We start from the raw sequence: 21,801 nt of genomic DNA on the forward strand, positions 1-21,801 counted from the left end.
GCATGTTAGGCAAGCGCTCGGTTAACTGAGCCACATCCTTAGCCTTTTGTTTCACTGTTCTGCATTGTCTTGGTTATGACAGAATAACATTCAGTGTTAGATGTCCACTCCCTAAACAGCTGAACTGTGACCATGGAGTGCTGTAGGGAGGCAGAACAGTCAGAGCCTGAGAATAAATGTGATGAGGGAAGTCAAGGTCCATGACGTTTGGAGCCATGAGCCAAGGACTGCTTGAGACTTCTGGTAGAGAGAGGAGTGGATTCTGTGTCTCCCAGTGGAGCTCAGCCCATTCTCCTCGCTGGTCTCACTTCTAGGCCATAAGACAGTCTGTTTGTTTTCATGTGGCAAGCCCTGGCTTTGATGACAGAAATATGAAGTTTAACATGGGATCCTACCTTTGTGATTCTGTGGTGGGAGGTGGATGTGGGGATCTTCACCATCTACAATTGTCGTACTTACATCATTCTCAGGGACAACTCACTGTTTCAAGTCATGGCAACCCCAAGAACAGTAATATTGTAACAGTACTGAGACACTGGCTGGTACACTGTGTCCTCCCTAAACAGACGGACATTATCCTGTCTTTTATTTTAGCATCAGTATAAGGTTTAAGTATAGCCACCCAGTGATTACTGATTTGGACATACAAGATCCCCATGACTATTATATAACCCAAGGGTTGATTTAAAGGGCAGAGAATCTTACTTGTAGCCAAGAAGGGGAACTTGGCTTTGTTTATTGCTTGAGGTTGAATCCGTGGTGTAATACTTTGGCCCAGAGGGTTCTTGTTTAAGCCTTTAAGTTGGGGGTGGGGAGGTGGGAATGAACTCGTGTCCTTAATCCTGAATTGAGGAACTTCAGTTTAGGCCCATGAAGAGAGAGAGACATGTGACTTCCTAGCACAGTGGAGGTACAAAGCACCCTTGGCCCCTGCTGAGAAACCAATGTCTTCAGGACAACAACCCCCATCCTTGCGTTGTTTATTTGATGTTTTTATGGCAGTGATTTGCCATGTAGTCTAGGCTAACCTTGAACTTGATGTCCTTCTGTTTCTGTGCCCCCTCCATGCTAGAACTGCAGGTGTTTGCCAGCATGCCCAACACGTTTTCCTTCCTTTCCTTCTTTTCTTCTTTCCTTTTGTGTTTATTGAACAGTTGTGAGTGTCTGTTGAGTGACAGACAAGGGCTGCTGGAGGAATGCTGGATAGAAACAAAGAGCTGAGCTCATGAACATCCTCCTGCAGGGGGAGCTTGGCTGTGTTTCAGCCCAAGGCAACAGAGAACAAGTAAATACATGATACATCGTAAGAAATGTGAAGGAGGCCGGGGCGCGCGGAGGTGGTGGTGGTGCACGCCTTTAATCCCAGCACTTGGGAGGCAGAGGCCAGTGAATCTCTGTGAGTTTGTGGCCAGCCTGGTCTACAGAGTGAGATCCAGGACAGGCTTCAAAAGCTACATGGAGAAACCCTGTCTTGAAAAACAAACAAACAAACAAACAAAAATGAAATGAAATGAAATAAAGAAAAGTGAAGGAACAGAAGATGACCAGGGCAAGGACAAGATCAGGGATGAAGCAGGACAGTGGTGTCCGGGTTGGTTTTTCTTGCCAACTTGATACAAGCTAGGGTTAATTGAGAAAATGGCCTGTGGGCAAGTCTGTAGAGCATTTTCTTCTCCATTGATGGTTGCTGGGGGGGGGGGGGGGGGCGGGTGGCTAGCTCACTGTGGGGGATGCTGCCCTTGGACTGGTGGTCCTGGGTGCTGGAAGAAAGCAGGCTGAGCAAGCCATGAGGAGCAAGCCTCCAAGCAAGCAGCACCCCTTCATAGCCTCCGTATCAGTTCCTGCCTCTAGGTTCTTGCCTGACTTCCCTTAGTGATGGACCATAATCTGAGAGCTGTAAGCTAAAAAAAAAAAAAAAAAAAAAAAAGCCCTTTCTCCATTTGATTATAGGGGAGGGGAAAGGGGGGGTCAATAAACTTTGGAAATACAATTGCAACATATCAGTTCCTCTCACTTCATACAATTCAGTTATGCTCTGTTGTTTTAGAAATGTATTTCTGATGCAGCTTGACATGGCTGTAATTATTTTTATAAAGTGTCTGCTCCTTTGTAAATCCGTTTCATCTTTCATCTTCATTTTATTCTTGGTCCTTAGCGTTTCTGAGTGGTTATGAAAAGGTATGGCACAGTTCAGATCATCTCCTTTTGTCCCTTGGTGGTAGCTTTGAATTGGTTCATCTGGAAATGGGCCTGTGAAATTGCTATTGTATGTCTACTGCCAAGAGCTCCGGCCAGCTGACCCCGGAGCAGGGAGAAGAATGCCAGCAGATTTCTGGAGCAGCATGGTCCCCACCCCTGACCTCCCAAGGGCTGGCTGTGGAAGCTGGAGTTCCCAAGGAAGCACTGAGCAGCAATGGATTGCTGTCTGGCTTAGCCTGCTTACCGTCCCAGCACACCGCTTGTCCGGCTGCCATTGTGTGTCTAATTTTGACTTTCGTGTTTCTGCTGAGGAATAAGCATGTCAGGTGATGTTTGGGCAGACTTGTGTAGCAGGATTAGCATGATTCTTTGAGTGTTTGTTGAATTCCGTCACGTGTGTATGTGATATATGTGTGCATTTGTTTATGGAAGTCTATGCATGTACGATTGATGTCTTCCTTGATCACTCTGCGCCTTATCTTTTGAATCTCTCACTGAATTTGGATCTTGCTGATTCATCCAGGGTGGCTGGCCAGCAAGTTTCCAGTGATTCACCTTGTCTCTGCCTCCCAGTGTTGGGATCACGGCACCATAACCATCCATCCAGCTTCAATGGCTGTATGTGTACCAGGGAATCTGACCTCAGGTCTTCATGCTCATCTGGCAAGCCTTTTACTGACTGGGCTATCTCTTCAGGCCCCACATTTCATCCTTTTTTACCTGACAGACATGATGAGCAGAGGGGGCTTCAGATGAGGAACTTTGGCGTCTTGACCTGAGTGCCAACCACCGGGTTTGCTTGGCCGCTGGCCCCTTAGCCACGTGGTCGTGTTTGGGTCTTCAGGTGGTCAGAATGTGTTCAGTAGGGAGGAGATGATGATAGCCTTTTCTGGCAGGTTTAAATGATAAGGTATGAGTAAAAAGCTGTTTGGTTTATTTTGTTTGTTTTGTTTTAGGTTGGTGGGAATGGAAGTTTGTAGAAACTGTGCCTCTGCCGGCTTCTGTTTTAGGATTGTGTTCTCTAGGAATTAGGGAGCTGTGTGCAGGCTTTGGGGAGAGATCACAGGCTTTTCGTGTTTTGAGCTCAGAGAGCGTCCTGTCTGTCCACCTGCCGTAGGAGTCACTATTTACTGCCTTGCAGAATTGCCATGTGTGTTCTTGCCCTCACTCACCCACGACCGGAAATCCCTTGACGTCGGGAACGTGGGAGGGACAATGAGCCTGTGCCACAATCGCTAAGTCACCTCAGTGAGTGACTAGCCACGGAGTGACAGGAAGGCTGGGAGGGGTCTTCTTAAAACTTACTTTTCATTGGTGCGTGTTGTACGTGCATGTGTGAGTGTTTGCCGCGTGTGTTCGCGTACCTCAGGAAGCAGTAGTGAGTGTAAGTTATAAGGAGTCTGTTAACATGAAGTTAAGGCATTATTGATGAGAGTAGATTGTCAGGGGTGGTGAGCAGAAAAAAAAAGTCCTTGGGACACACCCCCAAGCCTTCCAGATTTATCAGTCCAGTGTAATGAAATAGTGGGGAAGTGACCTCGAACATCTGCAGTTGACTGCCTCCCAGATGGGGGACTCCAGGCTGGCTCCTGGCTGTGCTTGGCAGAGAACCAGATGGTCTGGCCTCATGTGTCTGCCAGCAGATAGCCTTGGAGTGAGCCAGTGCCACCTGGACTGGCTGTTCCTCATGTCCACCCCACCGTTTCTGCCATGGGCACAGATAAACCCAAACCATGCTTAGAAAGGGGCGTTGGGTTCCCCATCTCCAAGGCAGGTCGATTTTGAGCAGGGGTTTGAGTTAAATTGGTGGCAGGAGCATTTATAAAGGGCTATGGGTCCTGGACACCTGGTTCTAGTTGCTGGCCTGGTTCTACATGACTGTGGGCACAGCTTTCTATTTCCTGATTCATCCTCTCAAGATCAAGCACGGGGAAGCTTTTTCCTTTGTTTCCCCCGTCCTAAAGTTCATTTATTTAAATGGGATTTAAGGAACATTTTAACTTCTGTCACAAGGCCCGTGTTTTATAAAAGTTTACAAAGTCAAAAAAGCACAGCATTAGTGTTTTGTTTTTGCAGCAGATCCCATTACCTCTTTAAATAGAGCCCCAGGTCCCGGCTGCTGGGAGAGGTGTTGGTTAAGACTGGGGTAATAGCAGGCTGTCTCCATTGCAAAGATCACAGGAGGCCCCAGGAGCGCTAATTATCCCCCACTCAGTCTGGTGGAGCAGAGACATGTTATTATCTTACTCTCGCAGCTGGGTAAATCAAGGCACAGGCACACGGTGCCACTGGTAACTCAGACAAGGTCATAGCCAGACTTAGTCACTGTATTGTTTTTCCATCCTTGTGGCAAGTGTTCGCGTTTGCATAACTTTTCCTTTCCAATAGATGTAAGGTAAAGCCTCGTCGTCATCTGCCCCTGTGGTACGGCAGGTGTAGAGGGTGGGACGGGACTGATGGTGACTCTTATTGTCTTAGCTCCGTTTAATCCAGGGCTAGGGAATGACAGTTAGGAACCACCTGCCCAGTGGTGTTTGGGATTTCTCATCTTGGTTGTGGGTTGTTGGGGATCCCATTGTTCACAGCGGTAGTTCCAAAATACTCCTTCTTTCTCCACTCTGATGGTTCATGGTGATCCTCACTGGCCCTGTAATAATGTGGCCACGTTTCCTGCAGCTTGTTCTTAGAATTCCATTGCAGTGGAGTTGCATTACAAATCCCAATTTGTCTCCTGTATAATCCGCACTGATTCATAACCTTCCTTTGAAAAGCATAATGTAATTCACACACCGGATGGTTTACTTTGAAAGTGCACCTTCCCAATGATATTTTTTTGGTGTCTTCATGAAATTGTGTGACCACAACTGCTACTTATTTCCCCATTTGTGTCACCCCCAAAAAGAAGTCCTCTGACCCCAACCCCAGAAGTAGCCCTTGTTTTCACCGTCCGTCCCAGGAAGTCGTGTCGTGTAGATGGGGTCGCTCAATGTGTAGTTTGCCATATCTGTCCTCTTTAGTAGTCTGTCATGCTACTTCTCTCCTGTAGCCTGTCCTGTTTGCTCAATACTCCCCTAGTGCAATATTTTCTAGGTTCACTTATTGCGGGGCGTTTACCCACCAACCCCACAGTTCCCCAGAGTTTTCTTGAGTGAGAGCAGCAGGAAATAGTAGATAGAAGGATTCAGATTGAGGAGATAGACAGATAGAAAATAAAGGATAGCCTCGAGAGGGCCTGGAACTTTTTCCAATGAGCCCCGCCAGGGTATTTTAGAGATGCCAAGGGGTAGAGCAAAAGACCTCCCCCCTATCCCCCAGCACAGCCAAGTGCAGAGCATTTCAGACACTTGCACTCAGGCCCATGGACTAATCATCCTCTCTATGTGGACCTGCTGGGTAAAGCCACAAGGAACCTGAAAATGGGCTCCCACAACTTATATTGTAGCATGAATCAACTTTTCATCCCTCTTTATAGCAGAATAATATTCCATTTATTTTACCGTCTTGTGCAGTAGAATAGTAGCTCTTGCTGGAAGGGGGACGTTCCTTGTCTCCTCTCCCACAACACTGTTCCATTTTCTACAGATCTTTGGCTACATTTCTTTCTCAGGACCCTGAAATAAAACTCCAAATAACTAGTTTTGAGAGTTTTGGAGTTCAAATTCATTTTACTGGAATTCTTTAGACTGGGATTATAGTTCAGTTGGTGGTGCTTGCCTGTCATGTCCAAGGCCCTTCTTCAGTCCTTAGCACCATATGAAGTAGGCCTGCTACACACTTGTAATCACAAAGGCTCTGGGCTACATGAAACCCCAGATAGGAGATGAGGCAGGGAGGGAAGAAAAGAGTGGAGGGAGAGCGATCTCTCTCTGGATATATAGTGCTGTCTGGAATATAGTGCTGTCTGTCACATGCCCCTGAATGCAATTGTCACATGGTTGTTTTTCCAGACAGTGCCACTGTCTGGTGGGACCAGGTATAATTTAGAAATACTCCCTTTATTCCCCGCGTCCTTTTTTCTTTTGGCTTGGGCTGACCACAATTCCCCAGTCACCATCATAGGCCACCCGGAGAACAAGGATGGCATCTGAGGGAACGTGCCTCCTCCCCTGCACTCATGTGAAGCATGGCAGTAGCCAGCTGCCCATTGCTCCCCTGAAAAAGCTGGTCTCACTTCTCTGTGACTCGAGGAGGTTTGTCACCAGACCGTTGGGTCAGACCCTGGCAGTCTGCTGTTACAAGCATTCACTACCCGCACTTTGCTCCTGTGCGTCACGACGCTTGCTGCATTGCCCACTGGAGTGTGACCTTGGGTTAAGTGGACTTGGAAGATTTATGAAGTTTACGTTTTTTCTGGCAGGATATGTATATAGTGATAGAATCCATTTCTCTGCTGCAAAGCTTCACGGTGACATTCAAATGGCTGTTCTGAATGTCCTAGACACAGAATATTAGTAAGAGACTGGGAGATGGCTTACTTGGTAAAGGGCTTATCATACAAGCCTAATGTTCTGAGTTTGATCTCTAGGACTCATGTAAAACAGACAAACCAAAAAACCAAAAAACTACCACCACCACCACCACCACCAACAACAACAACAACAAAATCCCCCCAAACCTAGTCATGGTGGTGTGTGTTTATAATTCCTGCACTGGGGAGGCAGAGACAGGCCAACCCCCTGGGGCTAGCTGGTCAACCATCCTGGTCTACTTGGAAAATTCCAGGCTCATTCGAGATTCCTTCTTCAAAATCAAACTTTGTTTGTTGTTGTTTAAATGATGTCCTCAGGAGTGATACCTGAAGTTAACCTCTGACCTCCACACATGTGTGTACCTTCCCTTGCACGGGCACCTGCACACACACAAAAATACACACACACACACACACACACACAGTTACACATGCACACACACATACACACACACATATGCTCACATACACAGACAGACAGATAGGCACGCACACACGCGCGCGCACGCGCACACACACACACACACACACACACACACACACACACACACACGGAGAATCTTACAGCCAGACAAGTAGATTAAATTTTTTATTAATAATACCAATAACGTGTGGCATTAAATGATGATCTTTTGGTTGGGTAGTCAGGTTAGGACTTGCCTAACCTTGAATGGGACCAGTTCTGTTTTTCTTAGCCTCTGAAGTGTGTATTTATTATTTCATTTAAGTAACTTATTGCCATTCAACAAGTAATATTTGCCTGGATGACAGAGCACAGTAAATGCCCTTAGTGAAAAGGTGCCACAGGCCACTCCATTTTAAAGTAAAAACATGAATAAAACTCAGGGGAATCTAAACTAGCTAAAAATAACTATGGTGCCTATACAAAGCTCACGGACTTCCGATTCACATGGAGGAGCTTCACGGCATTCTTTGCAATTGGGCTCCAGGTTTGGTGTTTCTCTGGGCTGCTTTTTCATATGCCAGGTTAACAGGGAGCTGTGTGATGGACAATGTGGCTTGGAGAACTGAGGGGAGGCAGAAATCTCAATTTTGTAGGTACAAAATGCTGTTGTTCAGCTGACAGCTTTGACTGCCTCAAATATTGATCTTCTCTTAAAAATCACATTTGTAGTTAAGAAAAAAGCAAAAGATACACAAAGTGAAGGAATTGAATGGGCGAAGAGTTCTCCAGCTCTTCTCGATTCTTTCTGAGCTCTTCATCTATTCAACTGCACAGTGGAAGCTCCGAGAAACCGAAAAGCATGCAGATTATGACCAGAGTCCACACAAACGAATGTCTGTCGATCAGGGGCTGATGGATCTCCTGTGGGACCCAAATTAATCTCACATGTTGTGGGTGGCTTGGGGGATTTCACTGTATTAGTTTTCTTATGCCTCTGTCAAAATACCTGAGAAAGCAGCTTAAGGAAGGCTTTACTGTGGCTTCTGTTAGAGGCAACGTGGGTATTGTAGCTATAAAGGCATGGTAGTTGGAGTGTGGTGGTGACTGATCCTGTTGCATGCATAGTTGGGAAGCAGGAAGAATGGAGTGCTGGCGCTCTCTGCCTTTCTCCTCTTCATACGGTCTAGGGTGTCAACCCATGTAGTGGTACTGAGCACATTTCCAGAAAGACTTCCCACCGGGAGAAACTTCCTAGAAACGTGTCCAGAGACTTGTCTCCTAAATGAGTCTAGATCAAGTAGACGATGTTAACCATCACCTATGTGGAGAAGAAAACACCCAATGAACTAAGCCTAGGATTCGTGCTGTGTCTAAGTCAATGCAAACCACCTCTTTGAGGCCACGGGGATCTTGACCTTTGCACAGAATGCAGCACACGCTGAACTTTGCCAAGAGGTTTTGCCTTTTTGAAAAGTTACAGCATTCTGGCGCCCCTCCCCCTGTCCCCCGTGACGCCTTGGTAGTTGTCTGTGATGAAACACAAGATCACTGTGTCTCTGCAGTCCAGGGGTGAGTGGCCTTCCAATGGCTTTCAGAGTTCTTGGGTCTGCCATTTACATACTGAAACACATTTTGAAGAGCCACAGGTTGGCTTATTTTCTTCTCCTTCTGGCATTATTAGGCCAGTCTACTTTGCTTTTTATGAATGGTGGAGGTAGTTAATGATATCATTTTTATTTTGAGATAGTAGAAATACATGATCAAAACAAGGTCTTTGGGCCTGACAGTGCTGCAGTCAGTATACTATACTATACTTTGAAATGGGGAAGTTGTTCCGTGGTGGGCTCCAGGACTAGTGAAAGTCTCCATTCTCATGCCCTGTCCTTCCTCCTGCAGGTGACTCTCATCCCCACACAAGCAGAGCTTGTCCGAGGCTCTGACTACTTTCTTACCCATTTGTACCGCTGTGAGCTCAGAGTCTGGGTCAGTTCTAGAGCAGAAACACTAGCTTAGAGTTCTGGAAGCTCAAGGTGGCCATTGACCTCTTCATCCTCATGTGGCAGAAGACAGAGCGAAGAGTGTGTGCACCTTTAAGAATCATGCTCTAGTGCACTAATGTCCTGTCCTGAGAACCTCGTCGGGTCCCATCTCCTGACACCATCAGTGGAAGTGAACTTCCTAACGCACGGATTCTGGGTTACACATTCACATTGCATTGACTTCCACCATTGATTTCTCAAAAATTCAAGAGAATAAGTGTCCTACATTTTTAATTTTAATCTTAATTTTTTTTTTTTTTTTTTTTTTGGTTTGGAGCACAGTGCTCAATACCATCCTGAGGCCTTTCAGTGAGTTTCATCTATAGCTGCTGCTTCTGAGGACCCAGGGCCCATTCTCAGGCTTTCGGGTCGGGTGGGTCTTAGCTTGCTCTTGTAGAGCCCGTTGTCTTGTCCTAGGCGGGTTCTATCCTGGAAGCTTCCAGGCCAGAGCCATCACTCCTTCCTGTCCTTGTAGCCAGCCACAAGCAGCCTGGATGTCCTTTGCCTGTCAGCTGCCACTTGGGAGGTGTCCAGGGGCGGGAAAGAATGGAAGCCCTCCCTCCCTATTCCTTTGCTACCTGGGATTATGGGATGTGCCAGGTAGATGAGACAAACACAACTAACTCCTCAAGCGAGAGTCAGGCTTCCTCAGGACCAAGCTTCAGGTGGGATGCCACAGGGACACCCCTGCCCACAAGCCGCCTTCCAGCTTCCCCCAGGCCACTGTTTCAGAGAATTCCTCCTTGTTCCTATCAGGGTTCGCATGAGGTATTGCTTCTGACAGGACAGGAAAGAAATAGGAAACCTACTTCCTTGCACACTAACTGATGCGGTCTTGCATATTAAATGTGCTAGATCAGATTTGGAAGTGATATAATTGTAATCTGTGGATTTAAAAATCACAAAAGTATGTGAATGGGAACGCTCTTAACTTCAGCATTTCCCGGAGTTTCTATTTTTAAGCTGGTACCCAAGATGCTATTTTAGCACAGGTTTTGCCCTTTAATCGTGAAGGATTTGAGGCCGTCAGTGGCACTAATGGGGCATGTGCTGACGCACAGTTCAGGGAGACACTGAATTACTAGGTGTCTCATACCTCAAGACTTGTGTTTTCCCGGCTTGTCTGTCAAGAACTGGTGGGCATATGGCTTAGTACCGAGGCAGTGACTTTCCATGACAGACTGAATGGCATGTTGTCCACCTCTAGAAGACACCTCTGATAAAAGGAGGAAAGGCAGTTGAGTTTGGAGTCAGCCTGGCTGGCTCCTGACGTGGTGCCTGGTTGACTGCTCAGGAACTGGTACCCATCTGAATGCCGGATCCTCTACATCAAATGTGGGGGAGTAGGTGCTCACGTCACTCTTTGCGTCCTTCTTCCCTCAGCTGCTGAATAGAAGCTCTTATTGGCCGTATTAAATGGTTGGTTTTTCAGTTTGAAAGACCTCCCCCCCCAACTTGATTTCCACAAGGCACACAAGACAGACGAGGGCATAAATTTAATGCCACCTGCAAAAGTAGCTCTGTGGATGGGTTTCCAACTGGGCTGCTTTTTAATGATTGCCGTCATGGATCCTGGACAGCCCTGGGTGCAGGGTGGGTGGGAGCATGCACTTAGTGTGATCCTACAGAAGCAACGAAGAACCCCTCAAATATGTCACTGTGCATGTCCTGGGGAGAAGGCCTGGTCAGGTAAAACCCAGGATTTTTACAGGGGTAGATGGGGTATATGTCCTCACTCAGCTGCTCTCGCTTAGGATGTGGGCAGCATGTGGGTGCGGCTGTGGGTAGGCATTCAGTATCCGGCATACTTAAGCAGCTGTGTACATAGGCATTCAGATTTGACCAGCCTACACTCTTTTTATTGCTGGTTTTCTATTCTTCCAGAATGTACTTTTCCCCTTATTTCTCCTCTAGAAACAACACGCGGGGCTTGCTCAGTGTGGATTGCATAGGTTACCTACTACCTGATTTGTTGCTATGACAAGTCTCCTTACGAACAGAACGTGGGGAAGTTTGGAAGCTGCTGTCCATCATGGTGGGAAAGCCAGCAGCCAGTGAGAGCTTGAGGCATCTGCTTGATTGCTTCTGCAGTCAGGAAGCAGAGAGAGATGAGTGCCGGTGCTCAGTTTGTTTTCTCTTGGTGTCCCATCCGGCCCACTGAATGGTGACAGCAGCAGTTAGGGTGGGTCATCCCACTTGAATTAACCTAATGGAGAAACACCCTGAGACATGTCCACAGGTTCATGTCCTAGGTGGCTGTTGTCACAGAGGTCACTGCTGAAGTTTTAGACTCTTGAAGTCAGTTTGGCAACCATGGACCCTGTCCAGCTTGCCTCTCCAAGAGTCTTGTCGATCTCCAGGACAATGCTAGCTCATGATTGACATCCTGGGGATTCTATGTGCTTAGATACACTGTGCCTTGTGACATCTGAATGGCGGGACAGCTCCGAGATTTCCTACCTTGGATCTCGGGGATGACTAGAGCACGCTTCTCTGGGTCCCAGGGCATGGTGCAACAGACTTCGTTCCCAGGGACCCGCCTGCCCAGGCCTGCATTCACAGAGGAGCCCCAGCAGCACCTACAAGCTCTCAGCAGTCAGGACGAGTGTGGTGGAGGGGGTCCTTGGAGTGGACAGGGTTGACGGGAAGTATATCCATGTTCTGTCACTGAGTACAAGCCACACCTTTCTCTTCCTTACCTGAGGCATGGTCTCAGGAAGTGAATGAGCACATGAGACCAACGATGGCTGGGAGAGTTTCCCATAAGCTGAAAAGTTTTGTGAATATATTCAATGAGTGACTCAGAATTAGCTCGGCACCCACTCCCACACCTCCCATGCTATTTTCACTCCCATCCATCTGGCCCCTCAGGCTCCCGGGCTCCTGCCCTTGTATATCTGAACTCCTCATGAGACTGGAGACTCGGTCTTGTTTCTGTCCCCAGCACGCAGCACCTGCCAGATGTGACAGGGCTACTGTCAAAATCTTCATTGTGAATAGAAGCATGTATGGCCAGTGTGTCATATTTCCTGGGCTTGAGGTAACTCTGGAAATAACGGAGCTTGCTGTTTACAAGGTGAAGGCGGCAGAATGCTAATCTGATTTGGTTACCTAGGCGATGTGCTTGCACATTGTGAGGCTTCTGCGATGGTACTCTCTTTCTCTTCCTGCTTCTCTGACTTCCTACTTCTCTTCTTAAGGGTCTCGTTTTCTCCCACACCCTTTGCTTTGGTGTTCCCAGGGTCTCAGTTTTTCTTTTGTCTTTTTTTGTTTTTGAGACAGTCCCGTAAACTTGCTCTGTTCAAGGGTGACCTTGAACTTCTGATTCTCCTGTCTTTACCTCCTTAATGCAGGGGTTACAGGCTTGTACCTCATGCCTGGTTTACGTGGTGCTGAGGATTGAACTCAGGGCCTTGTGCATGCTTGGTACATATTCTACCAACTGAGCTGCATCCCTCTGCCATCCTTGGTCCCTTTGAGAGAATCTCCATATTTCCTGTGGTAGGTTTCATGCATCGTGACTTTACCAGGACGTCCAATGACATCCAGGCCCACATCTATGAAGACCTTGTTGGCCTGACCACTGACCACCTCCTGCTGGAAGATCCAGTTGTATCTGAGCAGTGCTGAAACTAAGCTTGACATCTCCATGCCTTGCCCTTTCTAGGGCCATCAGCGGAGCCACCTAAGATACCAAATCCAGCATCTCCTTGGATGCCTTTGCTTTCTGAATCTTGTCACACTTTATAGGAGGAAGGACCGTATGGGGTTTACCTCTTCAAACGCTCTGTCATTTTTTTAATTTCCGTTTTGAAAACTTGCTGTTGCTCTATTTTGCAAACGTCTGGGTCCTTCTAAGCCATCTCCTTTTGACTGACTTTGCTGCCCAGGCCTTGCCTTCCTCTCGTTCCTGTATCTCAGGCCCTGCTCTCTGTGAACACACTCGCCATGTTCCCTGATTGGCTTCAACTCTCCATACCATTTGGCTTTTCTCTGCTGCTCCCCACTCGTGGAATCTCCTTGTTGCCTGCCCTGCCTCACTGCCTGTATATTTAAGACAAATAAGCATCCCTCAGATTTACAGCCTCCGTCAAGTGCCTCCTTTTCATGAAACCCTTTAATTGCCAGGAGAGTGAGTTTCCCTCCTGAGTCCCACCCAGCCCTGTGTGTTCTTTTAAACTCAAGCCTTGGCCTCCATCCCTCACCACTCGCCTCTTCCCATTAGCAGACCCCAGACTCTCTTACGTCTCTTTGCATCTCTAGCACCTCTCATGGTCTCTTGGGAAATAGCTGGTGCACCAGGAGCACATACTGGACGCATGAATGGATGGACGGGTGGAGCGATGCACTGTTGTGTTGCTGTGTCCATGGGAAGAGGGAGATTTCCCTTGTGTTAATGACAAAGTTGCTCTCCCTTATACAAAGGTGAGCACACATCAGAGTCAGGCCACCACAGTGGAGGAACTGAGGTTGAACATTTTTGTTGAGTGTCTCATTTATTCTGTAGTGGACCTGCTAGTGGGGGGTTGCTTCATGTGGTGACAGGGGCCTGGGAGAGGCAATCCCAGACACACTTGCCTTCATTGCTATATGGAACTTGCCCAGGGGCCGTTCCTACCTTTGTGATGGGCACCACTTCACCTAGGCTTATTTAATTTTATAATAACAATGGTCTAGAGTGTGACTTGGTGTCCATGTAAGTTGGGATGGATGTTGGAAGAGGCAAAGAGAAGATGAAATTACAGATTTCTGGGGACCACTCGGCTGTGTTCTGGATCTCCTCCATCTTCAGTGGGATTTGAGTACTTGCATCCCTCTCCACCACTCAACTCTTGGCGTCTCCAGATCTCCCAGTGGCTTTTTGTCCTGGTCGTGTCTAGCAGTCCCATTGTCACCTCGTTTATTTTTGAGCTCAGCCTACTCAGACGGGCTCACTCCTTGTAGATGCCTTGGGATCAGAAACCATCTGGTTGTTCTTAGCTGAGGGAGGGGGCAGTCTATCAAACACCAGACGTGGAAGAAAACCCCGTGCTGATTCTGTGTAGAGGCGGGTCTTTCCATCTCTCTTGACTTTGGTTAACTTGAGTGGCGAGAATTGTTGAAGGTGGTGTCTGTTTATAAGTGTAGGCTTTAAGACTCACCGCTAATGAAAGGAGGCTGACAAGAGTTTGCTCTCAGGATGAAGCTGTGGTTGATGCCAGAAAGGGAGTCGCACTTGCAAGTGAACAAGTTGTGACTTGTGGGTGTCCGTGGTATCACGTCATTGGTTTTTCCAAGATATCCCCGGCAGTTTTGTCTCCTCTTAGCCAAAAATAGGGAACTACCAACAAAGGTCATTGCTGCTGGATTTCTGGTCCAAATGCGTTATTTGAGATTAGAGCCTAGTGAAGTAGTTGGCACCACAACAGGAAAGGTGACAAGGGGGAGCCATTATTCTGTTGTTCTCTTTCTTCAGAAGCGCCTGAAAATGTTGTTTCTTCCTCTTGTCTATTGCTCTTTCTCTAAAGGTTGGAATGACCACACCCATGTGTCTTTCATCATTTTTTTTCCCCCTGCAGATTTCAGCAATGTCCCTGACATCACAACAGGCCTGAAAAGGAGTCAGACAGATGGTACTCTGGATCAGGTGCCCCACAGGGAGAAGACGGAGCAGACATTTCGGGTAAGATGCTGGCTTACCAGGTCACAAGCCAGGAGCCAGGCAGGCAAGGGCTGATTCCCACTGGTGCCTGAGGTTGGGGATGTAAAGGATGGGATTTTCCTGCTCTTGGGTTCACTAGCTGATGCAGACCAGACCCTTTTGTCCTTCTAAAAACTGAAATCCCTGTGTGAGTATGCGCACGTGCTTTTTGATTTGTTGTTGCTGTTTTGGTGTATGAGTGTGGGTTATTTTATTTACTTATTTATTTTTTGGAGACATAATCTCACTCTCTAGTCTGAGCTGGTCTGGGACTAACTGTGTCACCTAGGCAGGCATCAAATTCATAGTGATTCTCTTGCCTCCATTTCCAAGCACTGGGATTACCGGTAATGTTTCACCAACCTATTTGTTTCTCCATTAAAAGAAATGTGTGTGTGTGTGTGTGTGTGTGTGTGTGTGTGTGTGTGTGTGTGTGTGTAAGATGTATGCCAATGTATCAGTACACTTAAAACATGCTCATATGTATGTGTGTGTGTGTGTGTGTGATGTATGTCCATGTATGAGTACACTTGCCCATGCATGCTCATGTGTGTGTGTGTTTAGTGTGTATGTGTGTGTGTAAGATGTATGCCAATGTATCAGTACACTTAACATGTGCTCGTGTGTGTGTGTGTGTGTGTGTGTGTGTATATGTTTAGTGTGCATGTGTGTGTGATGTATGCCCATATGTGTACACTTGCCCATGTGTTCTCATATGTGTGTGTTAGTGTATGTGTGTGAGTGAATGTGTGTGTGTGTATGTATGTATGTGTGTGTGTGTGATGTATGCCCATGTATGAGTACACTTGCCCATGCATGCTCATATGTGTGTGGAGGCTGGAGGTTGATGTTCAGTGTCTTTCTCTGTCACTGTCTGTATTTTCTGAGCAGAGTCTCACTGAACCTGTTGAATTCCAGATAGGCTGGTTGGCCAGTGAGCCCCGGGGATCTTCCTATTTTCTCTTCCCCAGTGTTGGGGTTCCAGAAGTGCACTGCCCCCCTTGGCTTGTATGTGGTTTCTGGGGATTGACCTGAGGCCCTCAGGCTTGCATGTCAAGCATTTTACCCACTGCGCCATTTTTATTCCTTTGGATTGAGGACATTTACTTTCAGCCTGGCTTCTGGCATACCATCAAAGAGCAAGAGAGACAGGGTCATTCCTACCTCAGGAAGTCCTAAGCTTGGCCATCAAGGTTGTGTTCAGTTACTAACCCATTCCTATCCCTAACTAAAAAAAAAAAAAAAAAAAAAAAAAAAAAAAAAAAGCTAAATTATTATTATTTTTTAAAATGTTGTTTATTCCAATGTTTGGTTGTAGTAAAATATACATAACAAGGCTATGGAAGGATGGCCAAGCAGTTAAGAGCATCAACTGTTCTTCAAGAGGACCTGGGTTCAATTCCCATTACACACATGAGGGTGACTATCTGTAATTTCAGTTCCAGGGCATCCAACACCCTCTTTCAATCATATGTGGGTACCAGGCACTCTCATGGTACACAGACATACATACAAGCAAACACTCATAAGCTTAACACACACACACACACACACACACACACACACACACACACACGCACACGCGCGCGCGCGCGCGCGCACACACACACACCTTGCCTGTTTAACTGTTTTCGCAAGTGTACTTCAGTGGTGTGACATGTGATCAGGGGGTCCTCCACTATCACCACTCTTGGCCTCTAGAACTTCTTCGACTCTATTCCTGTTAAACATTCACTTTCTATCTCCTCCCACTCCGTGATCTTGTCTATACCTTCTTCTAGGTTGCCAATTCTATGCCCTGCACATAAAAGCAAAAATTATATGAACCTCACTCAGCATGATGATGGGTGCCTTAATCCTAGCACTTGGGAGTTGAACACAGAAGGATCAGGAGTGCAAAGTTGTCCTCGGCTATACAGCCAGTTAGAGTCCAGCCTGGGCTACATGATAATCTTTCTTTAAAAAACAAAAACAAAAACAAAAACTATAAAAAATAGACAACAACAAAACACAGGTCTCACCCTGTGTTCTGTTCTGGTCTTATTTCACTTAGGATGTCTTCTCTGTTCATCTGTGTGATACAATGTGTCAGATTTTCATTCCCTTTTAAGGCCAAGTAATATCCCATTGCAAGTAGGCAGCACACTTTATTTTCCATTCATCCCTTGTGAGTGATAGTGCAGTGGCTGATTGGCATCCACGTGTCAGCTCAAATCCTTAGCTTCAGGTTTGGGGGTATGTAGCTGAGAGTGGAGCTGCTGGATCACAGCTTTTGGCTTTTTTAGGGAAGGTACAATCATGGTCCACAGCACTGCACCTTTTACCTGCTTAGCAGCCATGTACCAGGGCCGCAGGTTGCCCACGTGCTCAGTGACATTTTCTGTCTTCCTTTCCATCCTTAACGTTTTTCGACTGTTCATGATGAGTTAGCCTTTCAGTGCAGTCTAGAATTTGAGATTCCAATTCCAATGTATAGTTCTTGTTTTTTTTTTTTAATTGAATATAAAACAGGAATAGAGGATATGTAGGCAATGGCAGTCTCTAAATGCCAGTTCTGGTAAGACGACGTGTTGTTTGAGTTTAGACTAACACTGAGGACCTGGTCCCCTTCAGGCTTGGTGACATCCACTGAAGGGATGGATCAGGCTGCTGTGAGCTCAGCCTCTCCCCCATCTTCCCTCCCCAGCCCTGCTCCCGTCTAGCCCCTGCCGTCTCTTTCCGTTTCTGCCATTCTTCCATGGCCCTGGATGTCCAGTTTCATGCCAGGACACAGTTTTGTTTTTTCTCTCCAAAGACCTTACAGTTCCATTCTCTCTCCGTCGGACTGTTTTAGTAGGAACACTGTCATCTCCTTCCCCGCTTTCCCTTTCTGTTTTACTTTCCTCCCTTATTTTCTTTTCTCAGAGCCAAAGTTACAACTCGTGTCCTCACAGAGAATTAGTGATCTCCCTTTAAGTCCAGTCTCCCTGAGGTGCTGCTGCTTTGCCGGAGTCACTTAGGCCTCTGAGGCTACCTCCAATCTCTGCCTGAGCAGGTAGAGGCAAATGAGACCCAGGGAGATCACTGTTGAGTAGGACCATGCCGAAATGGGTAGCAGCCCGGTGGCCCAGGCTGTGCAGTGCCGTGTATACCCACTCTGAGCTTCAACAGGAAAGGGAGACTCTGTAAACCCCAGTATTATACCTGTCTTCTCTGAGCGTGGAACAGAGGATCAAAGAACATCCACTTGATCTGCCTTGTTGACTTTGGCTTAATTTCCCTAAAGCCATGTTCTTCAAAGCACTCATAGAAGTGGGTCTGTGTTGGAGGTGAGGGTGCCCCGAGACATGGGCATGGCACAGAGCTTGGAGGAAGATCACTCAACACTATTGAGAATGATGGTTTTCTTTCTGTGATAATTTGCTTGAGTTCCCAGTAAGGAAATTAATTTTTTACCACCATTTAAAAAAAAAAAGATTCACTAAAAAGACATGAGAAGGGAAAAGAATTATCATAGTAAGGTCATTTTCAACTGTTCCCTGACCGTGTGTGTCACGGCTAAGCAAAAAACAAGCAAAGAGTGGTGCATCCATTGGAAGTGGAAAACGAAAGCTGGAGTTAGAGTGGAAACGCAGATGATGTGAGCTTTATTTTCCATTGTAAAAAATGGGGAGGCCAGCCTCGTCTACATAGTGAGTTCCAGGCTAGCCAGAGCAACATAAGTGAGACCCTGTCTTAAAAACAACATAAAAAATGGTGAAGGGAGAAAGCTCTCTCTCTGTCTCTGTCTCTCTGTCTGTCTCTGTCTCTCTGTCTCTCTGTCTGTCTGTCTGTCTGTCTCTCTCTCTCTCTCTCTCTCACACACACACACACACACACACACACACACACACACACACACACACTTGTATGTATACCAAAGAACACAGAGCAGAAAACATAGCAGAAGAGGTTCAGGTTGAGTATTTTGACATACTGCATTCTGTCTTGGAGAGGGGGACCCATTTGTCAACACAACATCCATCCATGTTTCCCATGCACCATGTCCACAATGCAGAAGTTAGTTTGTGTGGTGTTGGCAGTTCACTTGTGTTTTAACCACAGCCTTGCCCCGGAGGGCAGGGGGTGGGTCACTGCTTCTCTTGGCCTGCTGGAGTGCTGCATTTTGGGTTAGGAACACTCGGGCTGAGTGAGCAGATGAAGTACTTGCCTCTAATTTCTTCCAAGTCAACAGTAGTGACTTACTTATAGGCATGAGTGTGACTCCATCTGATAGGGGATTCCGGTTCACTGAAGAATAGGGTGATGCCCAGCAGTCAGTCTTCTCACATCGTCTTTGTTTCTTGGAGAGAGTGAATTAGTGACCACCAAAAGTAATAATCATGATGGATGTAATGAAAAGGGCAGGGAAATGTCAAATTTAGATATCATACCATTATATATATATATATTCCTTCCCCCCCCCCCCCCCCCCCCCCCGTTCTGGGATTGGACTCCTTAATGCAAGTTAGATTCCCAGGCCCTTTTGATTTTTTTTTTTTAATCTTGTGACATAGTCTTACTAAGTTGTTTAGGATGTCTTGAACTTATGATCCTCCTGCCTCAGCTGCTGAGTAGTTGGGATTACAGACTGTCTTAGTTAGGGCTTGAAGAGACACCATGACCATGACAACTCTTATAAAGGAAAACATTTAATTGTGGCTGCCTTACAGTTGCAGAGGTTTAGTCCATTATCCTCATGGTGGGAAGCTTGTTGGCATGCAGGCAGACATAGTGCTGGAGAAGGAGCTAAGAGTTCTCCATCTTGATCTTCAGGCAGCGAAAGGAGATTATGAGCCACACTGGACATAGCTTGAGCATAGGAGACCTCAAAGCCTGCCTCCACATTGTCACGCTTCCTCCAACAAGGCCACACCTCCTTAATAGTGCCATTCTCTATGGGCCTATGGGTGCCATTTTCTTTGAAATCACCACATAGATCAGGGTATTTTTATTGTTGTTGTTATTATTACTACTACTGTTACTGTATAGTGTGCATTTGTGGGCCAGAGATCAGCTTTGGGGGTGGGTTCAGTTCTTTAACACCTACCTGCCAACATTTTTTTTTTTTTTTCCGAGACAGGGTTTCTCTGTGTAGCTTTGGAGCCTGTCCTGGATCTCACTTTGTAGACCAGGCTGGACTTGAACTCACAGAGATTCGCCTGGCTCTGCCTCCCAGGTGCTGGGATTAAAGGCGTGTGCCACCACCGCCTGGCCTCACCTGCCAACTTTTAACACAGAGTCTTTCCCCTAACTTTGGCTGGACTGGCTGGCTAGCAAGCTCTGACATTGGCCTGTCTGGCCACTTGCACCCCTGGGGCAGGTAAAGATGCCCAAGACCTGGTCTGGGTTTTTTACAGGGGTTCTGGGACTCTGAACTCAGATCCTCAAGCTTCCGTAGCCTGCACTGTACTGACTGAACCATCATCTCCCCAGTCCGTCTGTAACCGGGATTCCTCCCTGTTTGCACAGAGGTGAATCGGGAGTTGCCGATGCAATGGGATGCATTTCTTTCCTGTGCTGCGAGCAGGTCTCCCAGGGGCCCCTGCCCGTGGCCCTCTAGCCGGCAGCTGCTCAGGCCTGCAGGAGGCGGTTGCTCTCCAGGGAGAGGACCTGCCTCTGCTTCCTGGATCTTCTCAGGGGTCATTAACTTCTTTTCAGATTAGATTCTGGTTGAACCTGGGCCATGTGGGGTATTTTACTAACAAGTACTCTAGACTTAAGAATAAGGAATAATTCCCATTGAAAGTCGCACGAAGCCTGGCTTGATGAAACCCAGCTGTAACCAAGGCTTTTGACAGCCCCACAATTTCTGCAAATGGTTCATAATTGATTGCCTTGTCTCTATTTAAGGGTGCCTATTACTGTCACAGCTCTTTGTGTGACCCTGTCAGCCTCTCCTGTAGGGGATTTTTTTTTCTCTCTAGCATTGTTAGCAGTTGGCATATGCTATTATGATGGGGGGGTGTTGAAAGGAATAAATCATTTTGGGGGGGTTGAGGGAGTTGAAGGAGTTTTTTGGCTTGTTTTGGAGGTGTTCCAGGTGTGTTAAGCAGTCCCCCACAGACAAGCCACTCAAGCCCTGGGGACTGGCAGTAAAGACATGTGGCACTTGGGGGATCTGTTGTCCCTACATCTGCTGTAACCTCCTGGAACCTCTCTAGAGCAGGCAGGCTCAGAGTTTGGGGTAGGAATATAGTGGAAGGGGGTGTACCTTCTCCAGGCAGCCGAGAAAGAGCTTGGTGGCGCTAGGACATCCTTGTGGATGTGACAGGCAAGAACAGTTTGGGATTTTTTTTTTTTCCCCTCACTTCATTGCCTGGGGATGAGAGCAGGCGGGGATGTATGCCTTCCATGCTCTCCGGCGGCAGCAGCAGCAGCAGCGGACTATGAATTGCTTCCTTCTCCAACACTGAGAAGGAACAGGTGCCTTTGAACCTCTCCTTTTTATGTGCAAGTGTGTAAGTAAATACAGGCTTGGGATTCCCGGGTGCAGGTCTTGGTCTAAACGAGGGCATGTTTGCATGTGTTCTTTTAAGACTAGAAGTTGATGTGACTCTAACAATGTCTAAAGGTTGTTGTGTGGATGGCAGGGTTTGGGTCTCTTTGGAAGGGGTCCTGGGAACAATTTTGAGGCACTCTATATTTATAGGCGAGAAGAGAACTTTGGTATTCTGGCTCTATGGTACTGTCAACCTTGCCTTTCTCATTCTGAGGTCTTGTAGTTGATCCCTCAGACAGCTTTGTTAGTTTGAAATAGATGTCAGAAGGACCTGTGCAAAAAATGTTTCCTCTGTATACTGCATTTTAAAGTGAGAGAAAAGAATTTGATTGCTGCAAATCATTTTATGCTTGAACAATTTTGTTGGAGCATAGCCCATGCTTGTATTGGGCTTGGGCTGACTGCTGTGAAATACATACCTGCAAAAAAGAAAGAAAAAAAAAAAAAAGAAAAAGAAAACCTGTTTTCTGCAAGGCGAGCAGAGTTTTT

The 21,801-nt window shown here is 46.8% G+C and overlaps 1 protein-coding gene across 2 annotated transcripts in view; it reads left to right on the top strand.

Moving 5' to 3' along the window:
• The window catches only part of Tiam2 (TIAM Rac1 associated GEF 2), a 211,706-nt gene that overhangs the window by 151,110 nt on the left and 38,795 nt on the right, over positions 1–21,801 (top strand). For both annotated transcript variants that reach the window (XM_015996768.3, XM_015996769.3), the window contains one exon: positions 14,671–14,774. In XM_015996768.3, the coding sequence (XP_015852254.2) occupies positions 14,671–14,774 (104 nt within the window). The remainder of the gene's footprint in view (positions 1–14,670; positions 14,775–21,801) is intronic.

The sequence above is a fragment of the Peromyscus maniculatus genome, chromosome 16 (assembly GCF_049852395.1).
Source record: "Peromyscus maniculatus bairdii isolate BWxNUB_F1_BW_parent chromosome 16, HU_Pman_BW_mat_3.1, whole genome shotgun sequence".
Classification (NCBI taxonomy): domain Eukaryota; kingdom Metazoa; phylum Chordata; class Mammalia; order Rodentia; family Cricetidae; genus Peromyscus; species Peromyscus maniculatus.